General features: G+C 40.3%; 2 protein-coding genes across 4 annotated transcripts in view; both read left to right on the top strand.

Moving 5' to 3' along the window:
- The window catches only part of nek1 (NIMA-related kinase 1), a 32,820-nt gene extending 31,373 nt beyond the window's left edge, over positions 1-1,447 (top strand). Inside the window, exon 36 of the mRNA XM_017697681.2 lies at positions 227-1,447. Coding sequence (XP_017553170.2) covers positions 227-240 — 14 coding nt within the window. The 3' untranslated portion in view covers positions 241-1,447. The remainder of the gene's footprint in view (positions 1-226) is intronic.
- A 16,957-nt stretch (positions 1,448-18,404) lies between these two features.
- sh3rf1 (SH3 domain containing ring finger 1) overlaps positions 18,405-22,954 on the top strand; it is a 72,637-nt gene continuing 68,087 nt past the window's right edge. The window contains exons 1-2 of one of the 3 annotated variants that reach the window (XM_037538020.1): positions 18,405-18,668; positions 21,624-22,227. In XM_037538020.1, coding sequence (XP_037393917.1) covers positions 21,808-22,227 — 420 coding nt within the window. In that variant the 5' untranslated portion in view covers positions 18,405-18,668; positions 21,624-21,807. The remainder of the gene's footprint in view (positions 18,669-21,623; positions 22,228-22,954) is intronic. The other 2 variants (XM_017697685.2, XM_017697686.2) reach the window with 2 other exon arrangements.

Raw genomic sequence — 22,954 nt, 5'->3', positions numbered from 1 at the left:
TCATTTTACATTATTCTGTTGTGAGCAAATTTTTAGATTGCACTGTTTATAAATAATGAATGGTTTACATTATACAGGAATAACTTGCATTCAGAATTACCTGGCTTTCATCAGAACCACAATATAAACTTCACTCTGACTAGAACCTTCTGCTCTTAACATGCAGCCCTCTTCTCTTTTCTCTCTCTGCTTTTTTATTCCTCTATCCATCTTTCTGGTTCTGCAGATAATGATGAATGAGGTACACCACCGTGCCGTACGCCGCCTCGGACAATCTGCTGGCAGAATGAAGTCTTCCCGAAATGCTGTGCATGAAGCAGAGAGTGAGCGAGTGGGGAGTGGATGGACCGGGGCCCACTTTTACGCATGGCCAGTTTAGAGTTCACGGATGACTGTCTTACTTCCATGACCAGCATCTAAAGCACTACTGTGTAAAATATATGTATATGAAAAGTAATATTTAACCAAAGCCACACACGTGTGTGTGTGTGTGTGTGTGTGTGTGTGTGTGTGTGTGTGTGTGTGTGTGTGTGTGTGTGAGAGAGAGAGAATGACGTATGCTTATGTATGTTTCTAACTGTTGACAGGTTGTGTTTGAGAAATTGTCACTACACAGTATTTCCTAACAGCTGAAGCCATGGTGGAACTGGGTGGCCCATGTCAAATGGCAGGGGGTCAGTTAGCCATCCAGCAACAGGTGCTTACTTATGACATGAGGCAGACCTCAGCTTCATAACAAACCAGTGTCATGCTGTACCACCTCTTTTTCTACTTTTTACAGGAAGAAAAACCTTTTCACAGAGTGCATGCAGACACTGTTCTTTTCTGCACTTTCCTACATTTGAGACTCCTCAGTTTGGACACTACAAGACAGAATGAAGTTGCTTTAAGCTTATTCGCACTGCATACAGAGAGCAGCCGCATAGATGCATTGAGTGTTCCTTAAGTGTTAATAGAACATTCGTGAATATTCTGTGCATGCATTATTATTATAACACGCCTTATGCTACTGCACTTCTATTGTGATTTAATGGAATGATCTCATAATAGCAGTACTCTGATATGGTACATTTGTGCAAATGATGTAAAGAATATTCTCTATTCTGTAGAGGAAGGAAGAGAAGACAATTTAAGTTCCATTGCTGTCTGATATAGACACAATGTTTATCTTTGTATTCATAAATAAATGCTTACCTTTTTTTTTATTTTTATTTCCGTATGTAGTATTTGTTGTATACAGGGTTCCCACATGTCCTGGAAAACAACTTTTCTACTGGAAAATCTGCTAAAATGTCTCTCAAATGTTGGTAAGGTCCTGGAAACGTGAGTCACTATATAGGTCCTGTCACCCAGAAGGGCAGTCTGTATACATGTGCTAATTATCAGACAAAGCATATTGAGGTCTTTAAAAATAAAAATGTAATGGAGGCATGGCCTAGAGCAAAAATATGCAATTTTAGCACTTTGATTTGACACGAAAGTTCAAAACCAGTGATATACCTGTCCCAATTATTTAAGCTTGCTGCAATTTTGTTCCACATTTGTTATCTTTCACAATGTGTTTACATCACAACTAACGGAACGTGAACTGGTTGTGTTTTCAGCTGTTGGGTTGAGACAAATGCACGCGCATGAAAGAAAAATAGAAAACGCGATTATTTTGACACAATAACAAGTTCTAACTTCTGAGTCATGGTTTCAAGGACATTGGTGAGTAATGTTTATTAATAACACATTTAGAGGGTAGAGATGAGTAATGTTTGTTTATTTGAGCTTTAACTGTGTTGTCACTTGGAAGGTAGGAAGCAAGAGTGAGTGTGACTTAAGTATGACTGGGTCCAGACAGTTTTGCTGCTGTTCCCGACCTGCCCCTATCCTATCGTAGAAGAACATGGAGGAATCACCGAGAGCAAAGGAACATGAGGTATGGAGGGAATGAGCAGAAATTAGGGAGAAATAGGACCGTTTTCTTTCAAGATCATTAAATTTAATGTCAACTGTTGGTGATCTGAGCCTGTCTCAATATTCGCCTGAAAGCACACCCCTAATACTCTTGCATCCAATCACAGCAGCTGCACAGTGCCAGCCGATTTGTGTGACTTTCTACTTTTTTCCATTTTATTTTACGCCAAGTATAAAATACTTGGTATGTAAAATATCTAAACACAACAAAACACAGAGTGTAAAGTATCCATGGAGCAATCCAAAGAAAGTTAGACTGGACCATATTTTTGCAGTGATGTCTTTAAAATCTGTAAAAAGCTTTCCTGGGTAGTGGTTTAGTACGCTGGTTTATCCTTCTTTGGGGACCATTTCAGCAGGTGTTTGGAGCAGCCTTGCTCATCTACTCTGGTGTTCATCCAGCAGTTAAGATGCCATCACCAAATCAGTTTTCGGGTCCCAGAGGAGAGGAGGAAGATCATAGGAAAAAGCAGTAACTGCAAGGGTTTCTGGCTGCAGCCTGACTATAAGGTGCTGTTAACCTCTTTCTACAGGCTTTCTAGTGACCGTTCCACTGGTGGAAATGAAAAAGGCTTAAATGTTTTACATTAATATGATTTTAAAAAAAAGAATTCCTAGTAACACTTGTCAGATCAACCAAAGGAGGCACAATTACCTTGCTCAAGTAAAAGTACAAGTACTTTATTATATATAAAAATCTAGCTGTGGAGGCAGCCTATCACAGGTGACCTGTAGAAATGTGCAGACATAAACAGATTTATTTTTATTTAATTATTTTTTTTGTATTTTTTATTATTTTAAATGTGAGAGAGTTAGTTTTAAGCTGCATAATTACACAGGCAATGTACAAACACTGAAACAAGTGTGCTTAATTACAGTAATGAAATTCTTATACGTTGTTGCTTCCTACCCCAGGGATTAAGTAGGTGGCTCTTTGTGTGAAATGTTGTGTCTGTGTTGAGTTGCTAGTGAGCAATGAGAAACGAGAAGCTCCAGCTGTGAAAACTATTCACACCTCTCCAGATGTGTCTAGGCTAAACTAAAACAGCACAATGGCAGCTTTCTTTTTGATTTCTCTTTTCGAAAAATCCAGTTTGCCTCCATTTTTGTAAATGTTGTCGAACAAAATGTATTCCATCCACATTAAAGAAAAGATGCCTAGTGCAAAAACTAGGACCTCCAAAACAACTGCATCTATTGTTAAGGATGTCTGACAAGGCAGGTCTTATTGTTGTATATGGAACTCATGGAAAATGATCTAAAAACGAGATGAAGCCCTGTGTAATTCTGTATGTGTGTCTTGTGGCAGCCCAATATGACCCAACATGGAGCTCGGGTTGAGCCATCAAGCCAGGGTTTATTTCCAGCATCCACATTGGGGGGGGGGGATTTTTTTCTGTGCATGATCAGACCTGCATCCAGTCTTGCTATCCTGTAAGCAACTCACAGTGACACACTCACATTCTCAGACAACCACTAAGCAGCAAAGCTTGTGTGTGACTGTGTACGTGTTCCTGGAGCCATCTCTGTATCAAACGCGCAAGTGTTCCCTCCCGCTCCTCCGCAGTGGGTAATGAGGCTGTCTCAGATTAGGCAGTTTTGGATTTTGAACTCTTTATCTTACCTTAGATCCATTTTTAAAACCGCAATTTCACTAACTTGTAAAAACCACTAAATTACTACCAAACACTAATTTGGTAGAGTGATGTGCTTTGTGTGTGGGTGGCTTGCTCAAGCCTAGTGTTCTAACACAACACTTCGGCTTGTGCTTCAGCAGTTTACTCTTAGATGTTCATTCTTGTTTTTTTAAGGGGCCAGTATAACGGAAAACCTATTTTTGTAGCTTTTCTGAAATAAGAGTTGGATGTAGTTTGTCAATATTGTTTAAGTTTCAAAACAGATTTCTCACTTCTCAGGCCGTACAGCCTGCCAATGGAAACAAGACGCAAAGACGTCTTGATTTCTTTGCATTTGAGATGTCATGAAGACCAATGGATTTTATTGTGTAATCATATATTTTCTTGTTCAGCTAGTAGCAGCTTAGCTCCACCCATTTACACTGTAAAAATGAAAGGATACTCAATGCACCCTTTATGGTTTCTCATCTTGCTTCACCTGGGTGAACGGTTTAGGGACCTTCCAGGAACCCTTCTGAAAAGGCTAGTTCTCTGAGGAACTTTAGAGTAATTTACGAGGTACATTTAGGAGCCATTTTATCCAACATGGCCTGGAATCTATATAAGGAGCCATTTTTAAATGACTAGGTTCGTCAAGAAACTTCAGTTTTGGGGTGTGAGGCCTACTACTACTACTGCAACTACAGTTACACACAACACTACAATTAAAACAATTTAAGGATTGGTTATGGATTGTGTATTGTGCTACATTGATTATAAACTACAAGCAGACATAGCAATTTCAGGTTAGTCTTGCCATTAATGGATGTATGCAAAGGTTTTTTTTTCTCCTGGTCAAATAATATTTTGTTGATTTTGTAAGTGAACATAAGCTAACACATCCTTTACACTAATATACTGTATGTTGTGTAGTAAAATTTGTAGGAAAATGCCAAGTTTGTGTTTTCTCTATAGAGGATGTGACAACCTAACTTGGAAAATCAACAAAAACATGTCGAGTGTTCAAACTTTTGCATACGACTGTACATGCTCACAAAATGTTATAGCTACTTAAGAAACCGGCTATAATACGGGAGGACTTTGAGGAACCCCAGAAAGGTCTAGGGATGTTAAAATAACCCCCTTTAGGCCTACAGGTTCTAGGAACCCCAAAAGGTAATTGATCACTCACTCAAGAAAAGAGTTCTTCCAGAAACCTAGAGCTGAAGTGTGGTCTCCAAAAGCTTGTAGACTACAAAAGGGCCCAGCAACAAAAAGAGTGTTAAAGTCTGAGATGTTTGTTTTTTTTTTTTGTTTGTTTGTTTTTGTTTTTTAATAAGGCGCAATACAGGGCAGCCAATCGGAACATGTCTTTAACTTTAATGGCACAAACAAATGACAAATCCGCAGTTTAATTGTAATGGATTAGGAATTGTTGGAAAACAGTCATGTAAAATTACTTGTTTGCTTTTGATATATAAACCCATGCAAATGTCACAAATGAAGCATGTTTAAAACGGGTTCTTTATGATGCCACAAAATGCCAGTATATTGGTTTTGCCTTTCTCTTGGTTCATTTAGCAGTGCTTGCTTTGTGTTTACACACTTGGCTCTCGTAGACTGGTTTTTCTCACTGTGTCTCCCTATCAATCTATTTCTCCTTTGTCAAAACTTAATGTGCCGGAACAGCACTTTCTGTATCAATTCACCATTTTTGCCATTAGTTTCACTGCTACCTGTTCAGGGCAGAATCAATCACACTTTAGTAGAATCCAGGGATGGGAGACTTTTTTATTCCCCTTTCCTGGCATTTTACACTCTCTTTGCTGATGTTCTTGCTTTTAATTCTCTTCTTTCTTTTAGCAACAGAATGTGTGGCTGTATACTTGTCCTATTCTGGAAGGCAAAATGGCTTTTTAAAAAAAAAATGCTTCTTTCAAAATGCAGCTTTACTACGCATAAGAGCTCAAAGATGTTGAGGGATTAAGCTTTAAGTTGAAGTTTGCGATCTTTTGCTGAGTGAAACATGGGCTATGTTCGAAATAGCATAATGTGTACTGTATACTGCATCCTACTCTTCATAGTACAGTACCCAGTGTATGACAAGTCATGCATAGTACTACTAGGAAGGGCCATGAAGAGACCCATCTCAAGTTCCACTCCATTTTGCTTAGCAATCATTGCTAGCTTCTTTTCCTCTCTGGCAACATGTGTGGAGATATTTTGGTGGAATAAACCTGTTTGGTTTCCAAACACAGCTATGTTTGTTAAAAGGCAGTCATTTAAATATTACTTTTGTAGTTGGTAATATGATCTAGTTCAGCTGAATAATAAGCATGATGCTGTGTGGATTGTTTTCCTGAGACCAGCTGTACTAACCACATCATCTATGTGGTTAAGTTAACTTTTAAATAGATGAATATAATGACAGATGTAATTTATGTATCCATATAAGACTGAATCCATGGCTATTAAACCAGCAAACGAGGCAGAGATCAGTGATTACTCTTCCTGAAATTATTGTGTGGCAGTTTTCAATGCAGCATATCACAGATACAGCTCTGCGCTTGGTCATTCGCCGATCTTTGCTTCACCAGAGAAATCCATGTTGGTCACATGCTGCACACTACTTACTACTTTTGGGCACAGTCAGTATGTGAACAGAATGTGGTAGACTACTTCAAACGCAGTGCCTACTCATTCCTGGGGATGTGTCCTGACTAAGCTGGGTGTGGTTTAGACAGTTGGGGCAGGGTACAGGATGTGGGTGTGACTCGAGTCCTTGGACCCACAGGGAGTGGACAGTAGGATGGATCGCACGCAGGAGAAAAGCTATTATCTTTCTCATACTGCCCGTTCCACTACGAGCGCTCCGCAAAATCACCCCATTCATCAGCTCGAAGAAACAAGGCACTAATAATCCACTGTCTGGGTCGGACTTGAGGTAGTAGCCTGTTGGACAATGAAGGAAAACTTTGTCCAGTATAATTGCCTAAAGTCAAAGAAGACAACTTTTTGGTATAATCTAACACCACCAGCATTCCAACAGATTCCTCTGTGATAGTTTTTGATTGAATCTTTCTTCTTTCTAACTTGTATAATTTATATCATAACTCCAGTTTCTCTACAGCCTAGATAATGATGGGCTCTCCCTTTGAGTCTCGGTTCTTCTCAGCATTTATTCCTCTGCACAAAACTCAGACACAGCCCGTAATTTATTCAATTTCCACTCAAATTGGCTATAAAGTTTTTCATTTTCAAGACATATTTCTGAGGAGATGAGATGTATGATAATCTTCTTGTATAAGGAAAGCACACATCAAAGTAGCAAGCAAAATAGAAGCCTGTGCTGTTCTCAGAACAATGAACTGACCGTCCTTGGGCCCACACCCCTGACCCTTGACTTTTGCACAGTGCTGTTAGATGCTTTGATCGTCAAAGGAGTGTACATTGTTCACACGGTAAATATCTTCTTACCAAACCAGCGTCAGCTTGGCTTACTCTCGTTAGGGGAATAAAGCATGATCCTGTGGCCGGGCCACTCGACGCTAATTCTGGGAGGCCTAAACCATGCAGGTTCTTTTGTGTAGCTTCGCTGACTCAAGTTTAAAGAATAAGCACCCAAACCTGAGCAAATAAGCTTAAGCTACTTTTAATTCATGTCCTTGCCGCACCAGATGCTAATGTTAGCTTAGCAAGAAGGCTAAACCACCAGCAATTCTAGCTAACTAATGCTGCACTGAGGAAAGTTAGAATATAAGGCCTCAAATCTGAGCAAGTAAAATTGAGTGGCTGGTGCCGTAGTGACAAAAAGACAATCTTTGTGAGTATTAAAAGTTAGCTAATTTTTGTTTCTGCTCTGCCTCATCTGTTCAAACATGGAGACAGTATGTTGAGTAGCTGGGGTGGGGTGTTGCACAGAGTATACAGGACAATTTGCTGATGCTTTCTCTTAAGCGAGAGATGTCATGGAGGAGAAAGTGGCGGTGTCTCCCAAGTTCATGCCTTCATACTGTATTTGCTGAACACTGTTTTGGCCTTTCCTGGTTTAAATGAATTGCCTATACATCATGTTGAGTGCAGCCTGTAAAAGCAGGTTCAGCTGCCTCATGCCTGTACCAGCTCCTGTCTGTACACGGTCCAGTTTAAAGCTCAAATCTATAATTTGGTTTATATGGTTATAACAGTTGTCATGGCCATGCAGCGAGGAGGTGTATGAGCTGTAAGGGATCACTGAATCCATTATTCCGCCTGTCAGGCTTTGCTCATGTTTAGAGAACAGTGCATTTGTCATTTCTCTCTCTCTCTCTCTCTCTCTCTCTCTCTCTCTCTCTCTCTCTCTCTCTCTCTCTCTCTCTCTCTCTCTCTCTCTCTCTCTCTCTCTCTCTCTCTCTCTCTCTCTCTCTCTCTCTCTCTCTCTCTCTCTCTCTCTCAGCCAATAACACAGCTGCCGTCTCAATAACAAATTAGTCTTGTGTGCACTCATAAGTGAGAGAAAATAACTTTTTGCCAGAGCCTGGCCCTTTTCTTGAATATTTGGGGGCCCCACACCCACCCTCATTAATCATATTCAAAAAATTCTAAGAATTAATAATTCATTTTGATAAAGAAACTGTGTAAATGTTGTCGTTAGCCTTAGCCTAACATGGACACCAGAGCAGCAAGGCCTGGCTGAAGACGTTAACATCTGATCTTAGCTATACTGACTGTAATATTTACCAAATTCCAACAGCGTCCGAGGGTCAGATGTACAGGTATATGGAACATACATCTGAGACAAATGACTTGAGAAATGTGATGAAGCTAAAGTTGACCTCTAATTTCCCAATACACTTTAAATGGTGGATCCAGAATGTAAGCGTAAAAGTCAATACTTAGATAGTTTTGTCTATACGTTGTTCAGTTAAATTTTTACTGTTTTAATTATACCATCATATAATTTCTTGGTCATACTGCCTGCTATTAGCGTGGGGACCCTAATTGACTGCTAGCACTGTTTGTAGCTAGAAAAGGTATTTCATAATAGAATAGTTTGATGAAACATATAATTACACAATTTCCGTTTTTGTCCTTTACCCAAATGGGTTGGTCAAGTGTAGGTGTTTTGATGACGGTGGTGGAGAGTGCTGCCTAACACATCAGCACTAAATCTACCATTAGGGTCCAATTTGGTTAAGGTCTGGTGACTAGAAAAAAATCATAGCATATCATTTACATAATTTTCATACTCATCAAATAAATCGGTGACCTTTCGTGCCCCGAAGATGGCAGGATTGTAATCCTAGAGGAGATCAAACCCATCCAGATTAAATGTTTCATCTTAGCATAGCAGAGGTCCTTCAGAATAACTTTATATTGATTTGCAGTGACCCTTCCCCTTAGTGGTTAAGGGGTCCCAAACCAAGCCAGCAAAATGTCCTAATTTCTTAAACAGCATAACAGAACCACAACACTTCCTCAGTGTGAGGGTCAAGCATTTTACTGTTTGTGTGCATTGTAGTATTCTCTGTGTACCACACATGCACTCGCCCACTTGTGGAGAAGATGTTGAAAGATGACTGTACTGATATCACTTTTTTCCACATTTCTATAGACCATTGCTGATGATTTTTGCACCTCTGAACTCTCAGATGTAGATTTGTGTTTGAAATGAGGGGTTTATTCTCTGTGACCCTAGTATATACCTCTCTATGTAGTTGTGGATGGACCTTTATTTATTTATTTATTTATTTATTTATTTATTTGCCGTGCTCCGTCACTTGTTTTCTCTGTTTTTTGCTTACGTACTGCACTAATGCACAAGCATCACAGTCGTTCAAGGTGCGATTTGAACCACAAGTTTTTGTTTTATTGCCTACTCTTTTTCCCTAAATGCATATGTCACTTTAGTCCCTAGCCAGTTGAGCAGTCTTTGTGACTGAAACTCCTGCCATCCGTCCCCCACCAATGAACCTTCTTTCAAGGTCTCTTTTCCTTTTGCCGTCTTGATCCAGATAAATTGAGGTCAACTGAGCCTGCTTAGCATTTTTATACATGCTACAGAGCATGGTAGGCTGCTAATTGCTTAAAGTACCCCAAAGTCATCATTTAAACCATAAAACATCTGTGTTTGAATAATAAGTTGTTAAATATTTGTATGTCTTGTTGTTGTTATGCCAAGACAACTAAAAATTTCATAGGAGCATCGCTAAACCTTATCACTAATTAAGAATGGATCGGTTTATGAGTATGCAAGATTATGCAAATTAATCATGCAAATTACAAATGCCCCCCTTGCCTCCTGGTCCCCAAACCTCTTGCCTTTCCTTAACCACCAGGAACGTAAAGCTTTCTATCTTTGATGGAAGGGGAATACAGCTGTCTATGTTTGAATAGACTGAGCAGATATGATGGAGCACAACAGAAACAAATAAGCTTCCTTTGTGAAATTGATAAACAGAAAATAACTATGAAATCTTAAATCATCATAATTGTTAAACCATAAGTTGAAAGACTATTGCTAAATGTCGAGCAGTGCTAAGAAAAGCGAAGTAAAGCCATGCTTAAATAGCATGCTAATAATTTTATGCAATTTGATTTAATAAAACTTCAAGTAAAATGGAGGGAAAACACTATACGGAAAACTGCTCCTTCTGTGGAAGCTGGTATACGGAATACTGACGGTACAAACCGACGACATAGATGACATTTTTTTTCTTACTTCTTTAGAGGTATTGGCCCAAATGTGACCAGTAAAAATGCATCTTGGTTTCTAGGCAGATTTTGCAGAGTCCAACCAATCATTACACCCTGTATTTCCGCAGTAACCACTGAAACGCGAAAAGTGCCAAAGTACGGAATACGGTTCTCTTATGTTAGCATGCTAAACTACTGCTAGAACAGCGCTACTCACTATAATTGACAGTTTATAAGATAGAAGTAGAATAAATATTACCACCTTTTACTTCTTTATTTTATTGTGAACTGCATCTCAAACAAATTAGCTATGTTAGTGCCTGCTCTATGTCTCTTTAGTATATTTAGGCTCAATCTCATCTGTGATATACAAACCTAAGCTGCTACGCAGCGCACCACAAATTGCTTTCTTCAAGTTGTGCTGAGGACGTTTGTGTTTTTAGTGGAAAAAATAAACTCTGTGCCGTCCAGGAGAAATTAACCATTTTAAAAACACATTTGAGTGCAGGAGGTTGAGGTACTCGTTGCTTAATCTGACCACATATAGATTTCCTACATGCGCCTACAAACAGGTGCATGTACGTGCAGTTGTGCCCTAGTTGTTGTACGTCATGCTCATTTAGCTCTAAAATTGATTTCTACTCCTGCATCAGCTCTGATTGGGTTGGTGGACATTGTCTGGGGGCCATCCTGAAAGTTATAGCATCCCCCAGGCCTTATGGTCTCTGCCTCTCTCTCTACCTCAAGGGGAGGTGTGGTAAATGTCTCTTGGCAACAGTGAAATATGACCTGAAGGCTCCAGCCAAGTCCAGCGGGACCCCACAAGACAGCCAAGGGCCAAGGTGCCATAAATCAACCTCTTTTATTACCCACAACATCCCTCTCTCTCTCTCTCTCTCTCTCTCTCTCTCTCTCTCTCTCTCTCTCTCTCTCTCTCTCTGTGTCTCTCTCTCTCTGACCCTCCCAGAATGCAGTGTCCTCAAACAGTGCGATCAATGTAAATCACTCCATTTTTATTGTTTTCTCCCCCTCCGCCCCTGCCATCTCCACCCCAGCCCTGCTGTTTTGCTGCAGTATTCTGCAGTAGGTTCGCAGTGTGGACAGAGCAGATTGACAAAAAACTCCATACTTCCTGACAGATTTCTGGAAGGGTTTTCATATGTGCATCAACAAAGATATACACATAATGAACCTGAAGGAACCACTTAAACACCTCATTATGAATTAACTTTTACTTATTATTATTATTATGTAACTGTGCGAATGAGGAATTGACCATACATACATACCATAAGAAACCATATGTTAAAATAAATAAATAAAAAGATACAACTTTTTAGCTTAAAAAGTGAGTAACCTGGTTAACATAAAAGTTTGTGTTCATTGAACTTTAAATAAGTTAACAAAACACACATTGTTCTTCTGTAAGAAGAATATTAAGAGTCCTGTTTTAAACCTAAAAAAATGTAGTAATCTGCTTATTATGTACTAAGGCTTAGCATTCAGTAAATACATGTACTGGTATGTAAAATAGTGGAGTTATTCTTCGGTTATAGAAGTGTAAAACAATTGAAACTGCCAGTGGGCCATGGCCATTTAAGATGGTAATTTAAACGTTTGAGTTATTTGAACTTGAAATAATATGTTACCAAATGCAAAATACAAATAATTATTATTCTCAAGTTATTCTCCTGTTAGAGGTAACTCACTGCCTCAAATGAATTAAGTTTTTAAATTGTCTGAAATTATATATGAAGTTAAATACACAAAAAAAGTATATACTCTGCAAAACAATGGTTCATGGGTTCTTTAATAAAGACTATGGTTCCATACAGAACCATGAACATCCAAAGAACCATTTGCATGAAATAGTTCTTTGCATGGTGAAATGGTCCTTCAGACTGATGGACCATGTGTTGCATATTGTTCTATATAGAAACCCTTTTGAACAATAATCCTACCCCAAAAAGGGTTCTATTACTGTTACAAGCCTGACACCATAACAATAGCAGAACTCTTTTATGTGCTATACAGAACCATTTTCAAAAAGGTTTTACACAGAACCATATGCAACATTCAACATTGCATGGTGAAATGGTTCTTTAGATTGATAGACAAAGAACTATTTAATGCAAGTGGTTCTTTGGATGGTTCTATAAGGAACCAGTGTCTTTACATTTGTCTTTCATTGTCTTTGGGGCAGTCGTGGGCTGGAGGTTAGGGATCTGGCCCTGTGACCAGAAGGTTGCCGGTTCAATCCCCAGGGCCGACAGTCCATGACTGAGGTGTCCTTGAGCAAGACACCTAACCCCCAACTGCTCCCCGGGCGCCGTGGATAGGGCTGCCCACTGCTCTGGGCAAGTGTGTGCTCACTGCCCTCTAGTGTGTGTGTTCACTAGTGTGTATGTGGTGTTTCACCTCACGGATGGGTTAAATGCAGAGGTGGAATTTCCCCAGTTGTGGGATCAAAAAAGTATCACTATTTACTGAGGAATCCCCAAAGAACAATCTGTTTCACAGCTGTACCAAATCTGAAACAATCTGTTTCAACTATACTGTTTCAGAAACTTGAGCTTTTAAGTAACTACATTATTTTTATTTATTTTTTTATTATCTCAAGACATTGACATTATTATAATAATCACAAGCTAAAATGTAAACTCTTTCAAAAATGTCCAACTTTGAGAAAAACTACACTAGTTTTTTACAATCAGACTGATCACTCAGCAGAGACACTACACACATTCATCTTTAGGACCTAAAAAGAAATCTGCTAACTCACTAGGAATTGTGTGTGACTCCACCCACACTGCTTTGGCTTTATTTGAGGGGTTGATATGATAATGTAAGGGATCCTATTGGTTCAACATGTGATCAGAGGCTGACTCTAAATGCATTTAATGGCTTCCTAATGGGATCTAAAGTCTTCTACAGGAAACTAGGTCTGTACTGAAAACCATTATTCCAATTCCCATTAGAAGCAAAACCATTAGGTTTTGATCTTTAAATGGTTTCTAATGGTCCTTTTTAAACAGGGTATATTTTAATTATTTAAGAACAAATAATATCAGTGCTTTCAGTGTGTTTTTTACACTGTGTTATTGTAGCTATTTGAGTTGGAAACATCAATAATTGAAATGCACACTGAGACTTTTCACAGATACCAAAAAAACCATATCATTTGAAAACCTTTCACAAAGCCTTTTGTTTTGGGGTGAAGCATGGTTAGATCAATTAAAGTGTGGATCCACATTTGAGCCCTTGCAGTTTAAAGGGTTAAGAATCCTTCCTATCGTATTCATACCTGCACTTTTACGCTCTCCATGTTAAAATGCTTACTGCCAGTGTTTTAAAAGAACAGCCTTAAACTGTTTATAGCAAGTGCTGAAACAGAGTAATGCCTCCTAAACCAACACATTCAGCAAGCTCTTTCACAGCAGCTCCTGTCTAATAATATCTACATTTCTTTGTGACTCCTTGGGTGATGTCTGAATCCAGTCCAACACCTCTGCAAATTGAGAAGTGCAAGGCTGATTGGCTGCCCACATAATTATGCAAATAAAGAAGGCAATAAGTCTTGCCTCATCACACCCCTAATTATTTGATTTGTTGGAAGAAAATGACTAATTCTAAAAAGGAAGTTGCACACTGCATCAAAAAATGAATAAACGGGTTCAGATAAAACATTTGTTAATTTTCAATCGTTTGGTCATTTGTTCAGATTCATCAGATATTTGCATCTGCATCAGATCATCTTAAGCATTTGATTCACCCTTTAGCCTTGTAGTCTGAAGCCCCCCAAAGCCCCATTGCAGTCAGAGGCCCCAGTGTCCTGGTGAGTAATCCACTAAAACTGAGGGTGCTGAGACTGTCAAATTTTCATACAGCAATGTTCATTTTGTGGACTTCTTGCTCCAAAACCACATGACCAATGGACATTAAAGGTAAATGTCACCTTCTAAGGCCCATTCAGCCATAAAATGTGTCAAAACAAAATAAGTAAGCGAGAAGAGCAGAAGCAAAGGAAGAATTCTACAGGTAAAATACAAAAGGAAAATCTTAGTCAAGAGCCCCATGACTGCAAAGAAAAGACTTACATCTATTAAAATTGTATGTAAAGCTGCATATCTTGGCAGTAAACGTTCATGTCTTAAAAAAAACTAACATTGCAATAATCCATCCATTTTCTAAGCCACTTCTCCATCAGGGTCGCAGGGGGTGCTGGAGCCTATCCCAGCAGTCATCGGGCGGAAGGCAGGATACACCCTGAACAGGCCGCCAGTCCATCGCAGGGCAGACAGACAGACACAGACAGTCACTCACACACTTTAGCATGTCCAATCGACCTGACTGCATGTCTTTGGACTGTGGGAGGAAACCCACACAGACACGGGGAGAACATGCAAACTCCACACAGAGAGGATCCTGGTCACCCAGCTGGGGAATCAAACCCAGGCCCTCCTCGCTGTGAGGCGACAGCGCTACCCACCATGCCGCCCACATTGCAATAATATTAATAATAATACTAGTAAAGAAATAAACAATACATCATGATTTGATGTGTGTGTGTGTGTGTGTGTGTACTATCTTTAAACCATTTCTAAAGCTCTTCTCAAGAAAACCCAGTATTTACAGTTACCATCCAATACCTGCTTCAGCTAATCAGTCCTTCAGTAAATTAAGAGTGAGAAGTCAGGAAACTAACTGTTCTTCTAATTGTATTCTTCTAACCAAGATATGAATAACTTCACAGAAAAGAACGCAATCTACTTTTTTACTATATGTATATTTGCATTTATTTAATTGCTATTGTTTCTTCTTGGAAAACACACTTACTGCTGAAATACTTTTGCACAATGCAATATCTTCACATTTTAATACCTAGTACTATGCGTGCAGATGTTTGTGCAATATTTTGCTTGAGGGCTTTGTTGTTCAGCACCACTTGGTGGTACGGGGCTAACAGCAGCACAAAGTCATGCTAGCATTGGCATGACAACCGAGGTGCCAGCAAAAATAGACAATTATCAGAGGAGAGCTTGAGCATTGCAGTTTGATTATTTAAGGTGGAAAATGGCAGGAGTTTTTTTTATTTAGTTTTTTATTTTTGGCATCCATATCTCCCCCAAAAAACAGCATCAGATTCACTCCACTGCTGCTGATGTCAAAAAAGTTGGGACAATTTAACTTGAATAGACAATTTAACTTGATACAGCGTTTTGCTCACTGCTGAGGTAGAATTTTCGATGTGACAAAAAACTTTCCTGTTATTACCTCGGTTAGATCCTAGTAGCATGTTAGCGCTACGCATGAACATTTTTTGCCATTCTAGATTAATTTTGTACATTTGAAACTTGTAATAGACATAGTGACATATATTTTACCTTGTAGCAGTTTTGGTTCCTGCTTTGGTCAAGCTACTGCTCGTATTCAAAGCCAGTGGCGCATCTAGGACTTCCAGAACTTATCCAAGAGTAGATAGCTCAGCTGTATCTACCTAGACACCATAGAGAAAAAAATTGGATAATTTTTTGTTAGGCATTGTAAGAAATTAACCCTTTTGTTTGCAACCTAAATTCAAGCTACACTATGTTAGTTTTTGTTCATAGGATTGAAAGAAGTAGCATCACTGAGTCAGGAATGAAAACAAAACTTGCTCAAAAGTATAATGTGTGAGTCACGCTGAAATAATAATAAAAGCCTGAAATAATAATTTAAATGTAAAAAACCTCGGATTTTGTGGGAGTTTTAGGATCATGTCATACACGGACATGAACAGGGAGACGGAAGAGGGGCTTGCTCCGTCTGTTCCACGCATCGACCTGGTATTGCAGTACCTCCGGGAACGGTGCACCTCCTCGGGCAGTCGTGGGCTGGAGGTTAGGGAACTGGCCCTGTAACCAGAAGGTTGACAGTTTGATCCCCAGTGCCGACAGTCCATGACAGCAAGGAACAAGACACCTAACCCCCAATTGCTCCCTGGGTGCCATGGATAGGGCTGCCCACTGCTCTGGGCAAGTGTGCTCACTAGTGTGTATGTGGTGTTTCACTTTATGGATGGGTTAAATGTGGAGGTGGAATTTCCCCGTTTGTGGGATTAAAAGCCTGAGACAGTTCACTGACCTGACCATATGATACAACTCTGGTGTTTACATTTGGAATGTGGCTTGAAGGGTGAATTTAAGCTCAGATATGTGTATTCAACCTGTGTATGTGTTACAGCAGATTTTTTTCTGTTATTTTTATCCTCTTATGCTTCGCCATTGTCATATTGCAGATCACCAAGCTGTGGCTCAAGTCCTGAAACTTTCAAGACAGGGCTTTGGTTAGGGGGATGAAACCTGCCTTTGTTCAGGGAGAACAGAGGGAACTTCAGACACGAGCGCTTCAGGGGAATATGCGTTTCATGCTGTTATATGAATCACATTGTGTGAGTGTGTGTGCTTAATTTCCTAAATAAAAGTAGCCTGCAAGACAGGCTGATGTGCCATAATTATATCTGGCAGACTTTAAACAGCAATAAGGCATTGATGTAATGGACAGGTTTACCTGTGTGTCGTATGTGTGTATGTGTGTGTGTGTGTGTGTGTGTGTGTGTGGGCCGTCTGGCAGGCTGCTGGGAATCTGAACTTTGAGCAGCCAGGTGGAATACCTTTTGAAACACTTTGATGACTGGAGCTGTGGGACCACATCCAAGGATTGTACATTATGACACTGTGTATCTGCACTACAGTTGCCCACCACTAATTAACAGTAAGATGCAGAAGATACATACATCTGTCCAACTTACACACTTTCATTTGGGTAATGTTATCTTCTACATTAGTGATTTAACCTATATTGGATGCTGTTATTGCTTAGAAGTAGGAACAGCTCTTGACCTCACCTGTAAAGAAGAACGGTTAATTTCACCATTTTCACACTTTACCTCCTTTTTTTCAAACCAGTGCCGTAGAACTACTAACTACTTACTAACACAGGTTGGAAGTAGCAAGTTTAATTTGTGTGGTTAAAGGGAAATGGCCTAAAACTAGCATTTAATGTTACTTGCCATGTTATGCAGCATTCTGCAGTGCAGCATTGCATTTCTCAGCCTCATCAGTTTGACAGAAATCATGATTTTGTGTTTTCCTGCTCCAGCATTCTCTCACTACAATACCCAGATTATGCAAATACATCAGGCAGCCATTGGGAATCCGCCCCAGGGCAATAAAGAGATCCTGACTGATGTAGAGGCCAATGAATACAGATGTGATAGCTAGCTTTCTAGTAGTAATGCTTACCATCTGTCTTCCTTCTGCATTAGCAAGCTAGTAGAATAATAAAAAAAACACTGTCAAGTCTTCACCCCAAAGCCCTTGTAGTTTTCCTCCCACCTTTGATACATCATGTACATTTTTGAATATCTTCACTTTTGCTCAAGTATTTTTGTGAGGAAGGGAACATTTTGTTCTCATTTCTTATTTATTTTATTTATTTATTTATTTGTTTTTACCTTTTTTAACCTTTTAAAATTTAAACAACCATAAACATTCATTCTGTTCTCTTGGTTCAGCACACCTCTAGCTTTAGCATTTTATTTTAGACCAAAATAAGAGCAGCGAATAGTTCATTATTGTTATGAGAGATGCTCTTCAGGAGTTTTATGAACCGGATATCTTTGTATTTCTACTCAAGTTGCTTTTACTTGAGGCAGTCTGTAACTGAAGTAACTTTACCCCACACTACTAACAAGCTTATTTATTTTTCTACCAGCGTTTAGCACTAGGTTATATGACTTACGAAAAAAGAAAACACTAGTCACTCTGATGCTAAAAGAAATATATTCGCAAGCTAAATAAATCTAAAAACATGCTGGAACCAGTCTGCGTTATTTAACCGTGACAAAGGTCCGCCCTCCTTACTAGCAGCTGTTTTCCAATTACACATCCCATAGGATCAGCGTAGTTCATCATGGCGCTACTATTTTCCCCACCCCACCCGTATTTCGAGAAATCCGGCCCCCTTTGTAGTCTGATTGGCTGATAGTATTCGCGTCCTGCACTACGATTGGCTAGTTGTTCATACTCATAAGCAGTTTGCCGCTAGAATGCAGGAGGGCGGAGCTTGTCGGAAAACGGGTGGGTAAAAAATCGACGCGGGTCTCGGTTCTCCTGCTTTTTCTCGTCAGTTGATGAAGCTTGCTCACTTGGGTCGTGTCTCCGGTTCGAAGACCGAAGTAAACCGCCTCGTTTTTGACCGTATAGGCTCCGAAGAGAGCATGTAAACTAAAATCGTGCCTAGAGGTAAGCGGCAGAGGTTTCAGGGTCTAATTTCCGAGCGAGTTTCCTAACCTACGGTTCTGAAGCGACTGAACTCGGGAAGAAACTGTTTTGTGGGAAAGGAGGAGTAACTGGAGCGAAGGCCGTGTTCAAGGTAACGTTACCGTTAACGTTAGCATTTTCGTAAAAAAAGCTTTACGGCAACACCTCGCCTTAACTTTACTCAGGGTTATCGTAACTTTTCCAGCAGTTTGAGCGCTAGGCTGTCGCTATGCTGACTTAAAGAAAACGGACGTTTCGAGTCACGTTAAGGTTAGTAGCGGGTAACGTTACTGTGGCGACGTTTCTCACAAACCTCCGAGTTTAGCTGAAAAAAATGACATTAGCGAACCTACATTTTAAGTGTTTTTTGGTCATGTTAGCCCGTTTTTACTGTTTTTGTGGCTGTTTCTTTGTTATTTTTTTCTTGAGGAAGCTTGTTTTGTTTCACAGTCAATTGACTTAAGTTAGCTGACTAACGTTAACAGCGTAGCCTCGAAACAGTGTTAGTTGCTAATGATAGCCCAGAAACCGGCTACACACTCGGTTACCACAGCTAGTCTGCTTATTGCCCACTTGTGCTCGTTTCGGATATCAGCTGCAGGTTTATAGCTTATGTACGACAATCTAAGTTGTATGTAAACAATTTGGCCAAAGAAGTGCAGCGCCGGAGGCTTTATCAATTCTTAACATGAACTGTGGTTTAATGAGTCAGTGGGGCTCTGCAGGGACTCCGAGTTGAGTTGGCCTTTCTTTCGCGGTTTGATGACAAATGTGTACAGTCGAGTGTGAAAGTCTGCGTCGGCAGCCAGAAGCTGTTTTTAAACTCAGTTTCTACAAACCAATACTGAAGGTTAAGTGTGGGGCGATTGTTTAAATCCCAGAGAGAGTGAGAAATAGAGGTTTAAAACTGTCAATTTAGCGAAAAGTAACTGCTTTAGAAGTGGGTTTCGGTCAGCGCCACTAAACCTGCTTGAACATGTAGTTAATGTTTTAAATGAGGAGAGAGAAGAAAATATGGAAACGCGTCTGGGTTTTTACAGCCGTGTTTATGGTGGTGAAAAAAATCGGTTTTTGTTTTCCCTTAACGTTTTGCATGCACCCATTAATGGTTTAATAATAATAAACGAATTAACAAGACGTCTTATGCCAAAACCTTATCACAGAACTACCATAAAACCGTGTATTCACAACCATTTTGTGTAATAATGTTTTGTGAGGGAGATTTTGGAGGCATTGAACTGTTCAGATGTCTGGTTCCTATCGCCACCACTGTGAACAATTGTAGCTGCTTCAGTAAGTTTCTCTAGAACGAAGGATTTCACATCAAGCCAATCTGAATGAAATTGTTTATATCCTAAAGTATGAAGAAATTTTATAAAATTGGTGGAGTTCCCCTTTGAAGCCGTATTTGAGTGGGACACACCAAGTTTTCATAACTCGGGGGATACAAGCCTTTCCTGTTATAAAATTCAGACTTTTGTGTTCTGCTTTAAAACCTTTTAAAATGTAGGCTGTGTGCCAGACTCTTCATCTGAGATGTTGCTTTAGTAATTAGCTTTGGTAGTTCAGGCACGTAGACCCGCCTCTTGAACAGGGCGAATGTGATGATAAAAGCTGTGCCAGCTCGTTTCAGTGTATTCATTTCGATGGCTAGATGATGTGAAGTTTGCTGTCTGCTGCTGTTGTCTGGTGGCAGTGCTTTATTACATGTTACGTTGCACAGTTCCTTGTTCTTTGTGGGTGTAGTGTATGTTTTCAGTACAGCATGCTTGTTAGTTTCTCCTTGTTGGCTGAAACTTGAGTCCTTGCTGTATTGCGTTCATTCTTGCTGGTTCCTATGATATTAAGGTGAACACTGCATGTCCAAAAGTTTGTACACACATTTATTCAGGATTTCTTGCAAAATCAGTTGAGTTCACCAATATTTGGAACATTTGCTGTGAGGATTTGATAGCATTCAACGTTAAGAGCGTTAGTGATGTCAGGCACTGATGCTGGATGATTAATTTTGGATCACAACCACTCCAACCCATACCAAACGTATTCAGTGGTGCATCGTCACTCCAAAAAACAGTGGCACTGCTCAACAGCCCTGTGTTGGGTGGCTTTTTGCCTCTCTAGCTGACATTTCGCTTTGAGCATGGTGGGCTTAGGCTCATGTCCAGCTATCCCAGAGCGTCCTGTCATTTTGGCACTGCTTTTCAATGGAGAGAAGCTGTGTGTAGCCAGCTCACCACCTGTGTCAGCAATGGGTGAACCCTAAAGTAGCTGAGCTCACTAATTAGTAGGGGAGTCTGAATACTTTTGGACATACAGTGTACTTAATTCTCAGTATGACCTACATCAGTGGTTCCCAATCCTGGCCCTGGAGAACCTTCTGTGTTTTTTGATGTTTTCCCCATGTGTACCCACCTGATCCAACAAATTAGGTTAAGTTGGGAATGTTAAAGGAATTGTGAAATTTTTCAGTCTGCCACAGTTGTAGCACAGTTACCATGAACTTTAATTTCGACATGTTTCATGGTGCCTCATGGGTGTTTGTGTGTGCAAGTATGCCAAAGAAAATTGCTGATTATATCGCTGCTGTCAGAACAAAACCGTATCTCCAAAATGGTAACTTTTACAGGAGAAGGACAAAACCTACATTACTTTCTATATAAGTCAAAGGAACCAGACTTTTTTCCAAGTATTTTTTACCCATTTATTTTGGTCCATCCTTCATGAAATTTACACACAATATAAAGGCCACCATGCATTTTCAATTAGTCAAAAATGGAAAATTGACAAAAATGGAGATACAAGGTTTTGTTCCGACAACAGCGATATATAAAAATTGTTGGTGGTAATTGAACATATGCTATAGATGCAGAAGATGGATATTAAGATGAAAAGCACAGAAGTGTTCTTGAAAGGGAAACACAGGACAGGGTTACTTCAGCCTAGGGCTGGGAGGAACCAGGCTATAAAAAGCTCTTTACAGTTTTTTTTTTTTTTTTTGGGCGCATGATGTTGGGCACCTTAATCACATGTAGTATTGACACTCTGCTCTGTTGCTGTCTCCCTGCAGTGGCTGCTGGTAACGTGACCATGAGCGCGGCATGGGAGTGACGTGACAGCAGGGGTGGATCTTGGCGCTCTTTCTTTCTGTCTCTCTCACACACGCGCGCACACAAGCACACTATGCTTCTCTCTGCTCCGAGAGACAGAACTGAGTGAGCGAGCACGTGGAGAGGGACAGCGCGGGTGCCAGAATGGACGAGTCAGCTCTCCTGGACCTCCTGGAGTGTCCAGTTTGCTTGGAGCGGCTGGATGCTACGGCCAAGGTGCTGCCGTGCCAGCACACATTTTGCCGCCGCTGCCTGCTTGGCATTGTGAGCTCTCGTGGGGAGCTGCGCTGCCCAGAGTGCCGCACACTCGTGGAGAGCGGCGTGGATGAGTTGCCTAGCAACATCTTGCTGGTGCGTCTGCTGGACGGCATCAAGCAGAGGCCCAGGCGGGCAGGGACAGGACCGGCAGCGGCGGCAGCAGCTGTGACAGTAGCGGCAGGCTGTACCAATGGCTCGGTGGGTGGCGGACAGAGGAGCCAGGGGCCCAGTGGAGGAGGACAGAGGGAGCAAGCAATCCCAGGAGCGCAGCCCCAGAGAGTCCAGACCAAAAGCACGCCAGTCAGAGTGAGTTGCTGTTTTATTGTGCTGTTTTCTTTTTTCTTTCTCCTAGCTGTGTTTGCTAACATAGTGGAACTTTTAAAACTAAAGTTTGTTTTGTGGTTCAGTTTCTGTGAGTTATTGCTGACTGTCTATACAGATAATTAGATGTCGTTTTAGGGGTTAGTTTTAGCAGTGTTGATGGACAACAAAATCAGGCTAACTGCAATCTTTATTTGCTGAATATGTACTTAAAATACACAAGATCTAAAGTTCTGAAAATGGAGGTTTTTATCTGGTTAATATTTACTATGTGCATATGTCCTATTGGTGCAATTATAAAAGAAGAAAACAGCAAAATGGTCTTATAAAATGCTCAGGAAGCTTGGATTCTAATTTTACTAAGGCATATGATTAAAAAAAAACAAACCAACACCAAAACTGTGATTGTCATATTCAGTTTGATCAACACTGCCCAGTATTAGTGTAAGTTGTGGTTAGTCTGGCATTTTGGGTGCCACCTGTCTGTAAATTCCTGGGAGTTTGGAGTGGAGTATAAGGGAGTCCGTTTGCTGTCTGTGCAGAGTTTGTTGGTCTGGAATGAGATGCTGTGTGGGTGAGAGAATCTTGTTAGTACAGGTCATTGTGTACGTCCCAAATTGACCAGCGCAGCTGAGCTAAGCTGTCTTCACTGGCAACAGAACATAGCAGTAACTGGCTCTTATCCCTGGTGTGTATGCACATGTTATCAGAG

The sequence above is a fragment of the Pygocentrus nattereri genome, chromosome 4 (assembly GCF_015220715.1).
Source record: "Pygocentrus nattereri isolate fPygNat1 chromosome 4, fPygNat1.pri, whole genome shotgun sequence".
NCBI lineage: Eukaryota > Metazoa > Chordata > Actinopteri > Characiformes > Serrasalmidae > Pygocentrus > Pygocentrus nattereri.
Note: the sequence above shows the minus strand (reverse complement) of the source record. Positions and strands in the feature narration are given on the sequence as shown.